The 9,265-nt window shown below is 43.8% G+C and overlaps 2 protein-coding genes across 2 annotated transcripts; both read left to right on the top strand.

The window, feature by feature from the left end:
• Positions 1 to 4,253: 4,253 nt before the first annotated feature.
• Positions 4,254 to 4,865, top strand: LOC135484659 (uncharacterized). The gene has a single exon (XM_064766294.1). The coding sequence runs from the start codon at positions 4,254 to 4,256 to the stop codon at positions 4,863 to 4,865; it is 612 nt and encodes a 203-aa protein (XP_064622364.1).
• A 1,698-nt stretch (positions 4,866 to 6,563) lies between these two features.
• On the top strand, positions 6,564 to 7,499 carry LOC135484658 (uncharacterized protein K02A2.6-like). Its single transcript, XM_064766293.1, has one exon. The coding sequence runs from the start codon at positions 6,564 to 6,566 to the stop codon at positions 7,497 to 7,499; it is 936 nt and encodes a 311-aa protein (XP_064622363.1).
• Positions 7,500 to 9,265: the final 1,766 nt, after the last annotated feature.

Genomic DNA, 9,265 nt, shown 5'->3' with positions numbered 1-9,265 from the left:
GGTGCATTTTAGCGGCCTACGAAATACCGAAGCGGAGACAAAATGGCGGCATGTTGTTTACTCGATCCATGTGCAATAATCTTGGAGCTCAATGACACTCAGCTCGATGACGATGGTAGTCTGGTAGGCGATATTATCACCAGTTCGTTTCAGTGGTAGTCGTAAGGTCTTTAGGGACTACTTTCAGAAATTAGTTCTTGAAAATTTGGCCACATTTCTGTGAAAACGATATCGGAAGTGCATGCTCTGTTATTCGCGATGACATCGCCGATGTATTTTGAAGTGGAGAATTCCCACAGTATGTGCAGTGAATCGGCATGATTCTGTTCGCCTATTAAGTTTTAGTTCTACGATTCTTTCATGAGTAAAAAGTAGACATTCTAAGCAATACAATAATGTCACTCCCATAAAAATTGATTGGAAATTGAGGGAGCTACGGCACTCTCTTCGGCAACTGACAGCGCTGAAAAAATACATTGCATACTGTACAATACCAAATAGCGTAGGGAATCACCAGAAATGACGTCATCGCTGGTCTAAATAGAAAACTACGGTGGCGCAGTAGAGCACAAGAAAAGGTTTAGCATTAACTTCGTCATGCAAGCTTCAGCAACAAAATGATTTACTTGATCATCATCAGCTTGTTTCCCCTGATAGATAAAAAAAATGATTTACAATTTCCACCAAAGTTTTCTATTTTGTGTATAGTCACATGTTATTTAACTGGCAAGGAGCCAAGCAGACAATCAAAACTTACTATTGTTCCATAAAACATAATTTTCTTAACTCTGTCATATTTTTCACTTTCATACTAAACAACTCAGGTTTCCCTTCATGACCCAAGAATAATTCTTTAGACAGTTTTAATGACTCGGAATCCATGCACTCTGATTCTCCATAAATGGATGTATGGTTTGACCAATTCTTGCATGACATGTCCACCAAACAAAATGTGAATGCAGTCCGGCAAAGAGGAACAACCAACCATTCACTTCGACTTTTAAAGGCTACATGGTTCCAAGAAAATACATTTATACTACCAAGTAAAAGGTTCATCCTACATTTTCGTTCATATGTAGTCTAGCATTTACTTGTTTTGGTAGCAAATACTGATTTCTAAAAATCCTTTGCTTTCACAAGAACTAAACTATTCCAATTTTTGAAGCATACTAAATACTTCAAAATCTGGAGTAAAAGCTTATGCTAGTTTTTATTCATATGGCCCATCAACAGGTGCATACCATAAACCATGAGAATGTTCCAACAGTGGCATAATTATGTCAACCAAAAACATTGGTACCGTAGTGAACGCAAAAGGATATCAAATACCATGGAGCATGCCATTTTCATGCATAATGAACTAAACACCGGGAAGATATTAATGATATTAACTCAGCTGAGCGCCAGGCCCTTGGGCCTCTTGTACTGATATTTCAATTCAGTGATTCGAACCTTGCCCTTTCACAAAGTGAAAATGGCTAAAGGCAGAGGTAAAAGTAAAGGGAAGGCACAGGCTAAGAGAAACGCTGGGCTGACCACCAGTAGTGCTAATAAGACTAGCAAAGACATGATAAACAAGGCATACATTGTTGATGTATCTGATGGCGAGATGCCAGGTACAAGTAGACCCTTGTTTGAAGATGAACCCAGTGATCTGGAGGTAGAATTTTTGGGTCCCAAGTATAAAAATGACAAAAGTGAGCCAGGAGATATGAGTCAAACAGTTATAATAGATCCAGATGAACAGTCTACTCTTACCACCACAAAAGGAAAACGTACAAAATCTGTACCAAATTTAGGGGCGAAAGCTGGCGGTTCTAGGCCAAAGTTGCCAGATGATCATGTGGATAATCCACAACCGATTACAGCCGCAATCATCTCTCAGTTGGTGAATGAAATATGTGATAAGATTATGGGTAACCAGTTCATGCAGTTAGTAAATGAAATATGTGATAAGGTTATGGGTAAGATGAGCGAACACATTGAAAAAGTGTCAGTGATGCACAATTTGCTGCAAGATCATTTGCCTTCGTTAACACAAGACGTGAAAGAAATATTTCCCGCATTAGACGATGTTAGGCTCGATCAAAAAGTAACTCTTGTCAGATTTTGTGATGAAATAGAGGGGGCTATCAATTCTCAAGGGGAATCGGTCACGGCTAACTTACAGCAATCTATGGGTGAGACCAATGACAAAATTAGTGCTGAAAGCGCCATAGTTACAGGGGTTCTGACCAAAGGACTTTATGAATTACAGTCCAGCAATGACAAAGAGCACAAAGCACAGGTCATTGAAGCAACAAATGCTAAGAGTGCTAAACCGTTAGAACTGAGCAGCTACAGCGACCTCACACATCTTGGTGACCAGAAAGACTCACCCAAATTGGTTACGTCAACCCCTCGATCAATATCGCAAGCCACTACTACAGATACTGTAGCTAAAGAAAGAGTAGGTGCGAGTAAACGCCCTAAATTGTCGCCATTTACAGGCAAAGGGTTTGAGACATGGGATATTTGGTTCAACCGATTCTCAGCGGTAGCAAAACGTGGCAGTTGGTCAGATGAGGTCAAATTAGATGAATTGATACCTCGACTAGAGGGTGACGCAGGTGAATTTGTATTCGGCCAGCTTTCTGAAAGTACCCGTCTGGACTATCATAAGTTAGTAAGGGAGTTGGGTAGTCGATTCAAAAGGATCGAGTTAAGCACCACATACGGCAAGAAATTTACAAACCGTGTACAAAAGCCGGAAGAATCGGCAGAAGCCTACTGTGCTGATCTAAAGAAGTACTATGATAAGGCATACCCTGGTAGGGACACTGAAGTCCGTGAAGCGGATATGCTCCGCCGATTTTTAGACGGCCTATGGGATGGTAAATGCCAACATCAAGTGGAATTCTTGAAATGCCCAGTGACAGTTGACGAGGCAGTAACTCATGTAGTCAACTACAGAGAGTCTAAGGCGCTCAGGAAATCGCGCGCAAACAGAAATAGGCCAGTGTATGGGTATCATTCTAGGACTTCGGATGACATGGTGGTAGTATCCGAAAGTGAAGAGTCGGAGGACGAAGAGCCTCGGCCAATTGTAAGGCAGACCAAAGTCGGCACACATGCTCCAGGGCAGACCCGCTCTAAGAAGGTCTCATTTGACGCCCCCAAGAGCCAAGGCACTGATAAGACAGATAAGGCCACAGTCGCTCCAGCCGATAGTAAGGAGATAGAGCCGCTGACTGCTGGTGGTATGAGAGACATTATTAAAGATGAGTTAATAGCGGTAATACAGAAAACGCAAGTTTTGCACCCAAACTCTCGCTCAGACCACTATGATAAACCACGGGGAAATAATAACAATTATGTCTCAAGGACACAAGGGCAAGCACCACCAAACCGCGGTTCTCGTATGGGTCAGCACGACATTTGTTAGAAGTGTGGGCGGTATGGCCATAGGCAATATGAGTGTACCGAACACCAGCGCTCGTACAGCATGTACAGCATGAAAGACGAGTATAGGCAAAGAGGACCACCGCAACCTCACATGCAAAGCATGGACGGCAGTAGGCCACAATCACCGCACCCTTCTGGTAACCGGGGCAATAATGAGGAAGGGCGACCACGCTCGCAAAACTCCCCTCGACACCAGGAAAACTAGATCAGGCCGTTCCTAAGGGCAAGGAAACGGTCTGCAAAAGTTCGGTTGAGCTGACAAAAAGTTGCGATAATATAGGGCTAAAAACTGGTAAAATTAGTGGTAAAATTGAAGTTGAGAGTGGCATTGAAAAAGATGAAAAAGTAAGGCAACAGAAGTCTCTGCCTTGTGGGGTTTATGTAATAGGTACAGTGGCATTATTGTGGCAGAGATAGAGGATGATATACTGCTAGGGGCAGATATTTTATTGAAAGAGCCAGAAGGGCCTGCAAACTTGTTGTTAAAAGACAAAGTGATGATTATTAATGGGGTTGAAGTACCCTTGAAGCTTGTTGGAGTACAAGCCAAAGCTAGAAGAGTCTATGCTGCAGACCAAACACTGGTGCCTGCACTAAGTGAGTGTATAGTAGACTGTTTTGTTGAGCCCAGAGAGGGGGGTCCAGAAAGCTGTGACCGTTGTTTGTTGGTAGAGAATTTAGAAAGAACAACTGAAACATTGGGAGCTCTTGTAGCACCATGCTTGGTGAATGCATTGGAAAATGCGACTATAAAAGTGAGAGTTTTGAACCCAGACAGGGTACCCAAGTCTATCAAACAGGATATGACGATGGGCATGGCTAATGATGTGAGTGAGCCATTAGAGGTAATTTGTGAAGAGGAAGACCCTGAAGTGAGGGATGACTATGCGTGCACACGCCGCTTAAAAGTAGAGACCCCAGATATTATGAGTGTCAAAGAAGACACTGAGGCTGAGCATGGGGGGTTGAGAAAAGTGACGGTAGAGGAAGGGGGGAATAAACGTAAATTGACGAAGGACAGAAAAGGGCCATCAGAGAGTGAGAAGCCCAAGGTAACCGAGGAAATTCCCGAGTTACCGGAACACCTCATAGACTTGTTTGAGCGCTCGTCAATCAACTTGACCCAACCACAGAGAGTGGAATTGGCAAAGCTGTTACTTGAATTCCAACATGTTTTCTCCAAAGACGAGAATGATATTGGGCAAACCAATTTAGTTGAGCATTTAATCGATACAGGGGATGCACTCCCAATTAAACAAAATCCACATAAAGTACCGCTGGCGTATCAAGATGATGAGCGGAAAAGCATTCAAAAGCTGCTAAAACAAGGGACAATACGCCCCTCCACCTCTCCTTGGGCTTCCCCGATTGTTTTAGTCAAGAAAAAGGACGGTACAGTGCGTCCCTGTTGTGACGGGTAAATAAAATAATCAAGCCAATAAGCGAAGCAACACCTTTGCCACGTGTTGCAGATTGTCTTAGTGCACTGAGTGGAGCAACACTGTTCTCCACTATGGACGTCACGAGCGCTTATAACAATGTGCCAGTAAGGGAATCAGACATTCCAAAAACGGCAATTTGTTCAAGGTATGGACTCTACGAGTTCCTATACATGCCGTTTGGCAGCGCCAACTCAGCGCAGACTTTTCAAAGACTCATTGAGATAGTTTTGGGAGCCATGCAGTGGATTTCCGTGGTCTTGTACCTCTATGACACTATCTGCCACGCGACCAATTTTGACACACACTTGGCGAGACTCCATGAGGTCTTTCAGCGTCTAAGTGATGCAGGGTTGAAACTGAAGCCAGCAAAATGTGCTTTCCTTCAAACTGAAGTATTATTCTTAGGCCACTTGGTCAACAAATCTGGCATCAGACCAAATCCAGACAATGTCATGAAGCTAGTCAACTGGCCAACTCCAAAGAATCAGACCGATGTTCGTGCAGTACTGGGGCTAGCCTCCTATTACCGCCGCCATATTAAAGGCTTTTCAGAAATAGTGCGACCCCTCACAGAATTAACCAAAAAGGACAAGAGATTTGCATGGACAGACAAGTGCCAATAGGCGTTTGATGACCTCAAGCAGAAACTTACTAGTCCACCAGTGATGGCTTATCCAAAGCCCAACTGCAAATATATACTGGACTGTGATGCCAGTGGGGAGACAATTGGTGGGGTTCTGTCCCAGATTCAGGACGGTGAGGAGCGAGTCATAGCATATGGGTCCAGGACACTGAACAAAGCAGAGAAAAACTACTGCGTGACAGACCGTGAGCTCCTGGCGGTCAAATTCTTCATAGAGTACTACAAATATTACTTGTTGGCCAACCTACTTTTACTGTAAGAACTGACCATCAGGCTATATTATGGCTCTACTCACTAAAAGAGCCCAAAGACAGAATAGCCAGGTGGATTGAAACGCTGTCTCAATATTCCTTTGAAATTCAGTACAGAGCAGGAAAAAACCATCAAAATGCTGACAGCATGTCTAGGTGTCCCAACCCTCGGGATTGTCAATGTGTAGACACAAATGACACAATACCATGTGGGCCTTGTAATAAGTGCCAAAAGAGGGCCATGAATATGTTGAGTGACTGGTATGACCACAGTGAAGTTAAACGTGTCACCTTGAGGTCAGAAAATCAACACCAGTCTGTGTCTGTCCCAGTGAATGAAGATCTGGAAGAGCTTAGAGCTAAGCAGCTCAAAGATCCAGACTTAGCACCTCTGATGAAGTGGCAAGAGAATGGTGTCCGCCCTGATGGCAATGAAGTGTGTGAATCCAGTCAGACCACACGCCATTACTGGAATTACTGGAGTAGTTTATGTATGAGAAGTGGAGTGCTGTTCAAGAATTTTGCAAAAAGAGATGGCACTGATAACTATCTCCAATTTCTGGTTCCACGGGCCATGAGAACTGAGGTGCTGCAAATGAACCACTCCGCCTTACTAAATGGGGGGGGGGGGGGCATTTAGGGAAGAAAAAGACCGTAGATAAACTCCTCGGACACTTTTATTGGTTTGGTGTTAGGGAAGATGTGGCAATTTGCATAGCCAGATGTGATGAATGTGCGTCGATTAAACCATCATACAAACCACCACGTGCACCGTTAGGCTCAATGCCTGTAGGTGGCGTGCTTGACAGATTGTCCACCGATATTCTCGGTCCCTTTCCGCTTTCTGATAAGGGTAATCGCTATGTACTGTCAGTTTGCGACTATTGGACAAAGTGGGTCGAGCTGTTTGCTGTCCCTGACCAAACAGCAGTAACTTGTGCTGATAAGATAGTGAATGAAGTCATCGCCAGGTTCGGGTGTCCACTAGATCTACATAGCGACCAGGGGAGGAACTATGAAAGTAAAATATTCGCTGAAGTTTGCAAACTGCTGGAAATAAGAAAAACATGCACTGCCAGTGGTCATGCAGCCTGTAATGGGGTAGTGGAACGCTTCAATAAGACTCTTGTGCGCATGATCAAGGCCTATATGAAAGGGCAGCAAATCAAGTGGGACGAAAATTTGGGCTGTATGGCAGCAGCTTATAGGGCCACCCCACATGAATCCACCGGATTGTCACCAAACATGCTAATGTTGGGTCGGGAGGTCAGGCTCCCCTCTGAAATCATGTTTGGTACCGGGAAGCTAGACCCAGATGAAAATGTGACATCATACGGAGAGTATGTTTTACACCTCCGAGATCGATTCCTCAGAGCACACGATGTAGCGAGGAAAAATCTTAAAAAATCCGCTGTTCGGAGAAAGGGGTACTATGATGCAAAGACATGCCTCAACCAGTACCAGAGGGGCAGTCTTGTGTGGGTCTTGTCGGACATAACCCAACTCCACATTACGCCAAAGTTACGCCGCACATATGAGGGTCCATATTTGGTCTTGTATAAAATAAATGACCTGGATTATCGCGTCCAACTTGATGTGCGGGGCAAAAATAAAACAGTACACCACAACCGCCTGAAGCCTTACTCAGGAACTGTATATTTGCCCTGGGCCAAAGAAGCGCTGAAGGAGTCGAAGAATTATCCCAAGTATGGTCAGTAGCCACCCAAACTATAGAAAGTTTGGGGATGGTCACAAATACATTAAAAAAATATCTCCCTCTCTATTTCAGACCACCATGTCGACTTTCCAGTGCGAAGAATGTGAAGTGAAGGCCACAGCGTTTCACGGGGCGGTGGCCCACGTTATGAAACACCACCTACCTGCTTCCAGTGTACCATGGTACTGCCTGCTGTGTCAGGCGCGCATGAAAAACAAGTTTACGGCCTCAAGACACTTTTACGCGAGACACAGACGTGAGGCAAACAAAGGATACCCCTTCATGAAGGCAATGGGAGGAAGGAGACGGGATTGGCAGAAGGGTGACTTTGATAGTCGCATTCGGACCATCCCAATGTCAGACACTGTTAGTGTTGGCTCGACACCGCGGCTTGGGAGTGCTGTCTGCATTCCCTTTGCTAAGGCAAGTTACACGCCGGCACAGTTGCCTCAGGCAACACATACAGTAATTGGGGACAACTGCGAACCCCTGGACTTGACTGTCCATCCAGTTGCCGACAATAGCCGTAATACCGAGGAGACGCGACCTGACCCTGTTTTGGGCAACGAGTCTAACAAGGGAAGTGCTATCAGTTCAAAGGTATCAGCTGAGCTGAAGCAGAATATATTGAGTATAGTAAAAGAGGTATTGGTAGCCGAACGACGACCGTCGCCACTAGAGGACAACTGGCCACTAATCAAGTCCCAGCTGGACAGGCAGACCGCGCTGCTAGAGGAACTGGTGAATAGGAAGTGTAGTTGCACTTGCACTTCGGCCCAAACAGTGGAAACTCGCCCTGCAGAAAACGAGGAGGAATCCGGCGCAGATATACGATTTTCCAAGTTCACCAGCGAGCGTGATGACAACGACTCGCTGGACAGTATTTTTGAAATGTTTAAATAAATGACTTTGACTCTGTTTCTCGTGAGTGTAAACTTACTCATCTAGCTTAAGGATTGTTCAGGAGGCGATATGAAGCCTGTTGTATAAACCAATTTAAGTAGAAACTAGTTTTTTCAAAGTTTAGGTTGACTGCCATTACATGTTGTTTCATTTCAAAGTTTATGTGACTGTTGTGCATTTAAGAGTATTTTGATAACGGTGCATTCCAAGTATTTTTGATAACCGCTTATAATATTGTGTATATAGCAACCCGACCTGCCGATTGAGATTTTAAGCGCTGTCCATGAACAGTTATTTTAGCCTTGATGCTTGAATCTCAACTTTGACAGCGTTATTTAGATACGATATTTTGAGATTGTGAGTAGTGGAATATTGCAAGTGTTGAATGTTTCAATTTGAACTGGTTTTCTCGGGTAAACAAATTTTATAAGTATTTTGAACCATTTGTTGTACATTTATATACCTGTGTTTTACTAGTCGGATATTTTGGTGTTGCAGTGGTCTTGCACTGTGCAGGTGCTGTATGTTTTAGATTGATCACCGTCAGAAAAAGTTGAGAATGGGAAAGGTGCTCTTGGGAATGTCTCAAGTTATGAAGTCAGGATGTGATAAGAACAGTTGGGAGATGATGTGTGTTTTATTGGGTACATAAGATTTTATTTGATACCGTACTGTACTGTTGAAGTTTGTGTAGTATATTGTGCATAGGGTAATTGAAACTTTTGGAATTTTTGTTTTAAGACAGCTTTTACTTATGTAGTTTAATTTTGTTTGAGGCAAAGAAGTTATTGACGAGGGCGTCAATGTTTCAACCGGGGGGGTAATGTAACAAAATTAACCTTTAGCTCCTTCGTTTCGTCTTGGG

This window comes from Lineus longissimus, chromosome 3, assembly GCF_910592395.1.
Source record: "Lineus longissimus chromosome 3, tnLinLong1.2, whole genome shotgun sequence".
Taxonomy (NCBI): Eukaryota; Metazoa; Nemertea; class Pilidiophora; order Heteronemertea; family Lineidae; genus Lineus; species Lineus longissimus.
Note: the sequence above shows the minus strand (reverse complement) of the source record. Positions and strands in the feature narration are given on the sequence as shown.

Excerpts from the sequence above, each read along its gene's own strand:
- LOC135484659 (XM_064766294.1), top strand. The coding sequence starts at position 4,254 with ATGGGCATGGCTAATGATGTGAGTGAGCCATTAGAGGTAATTTGTGAA.
- LOC135484658 (XM_064766293.1), top strand. The coding sequence starts at position 6,564 with ATGCCTGTAGGTGGCGTGCTTGACAGATTGTCCACCGATATTCTCGGT.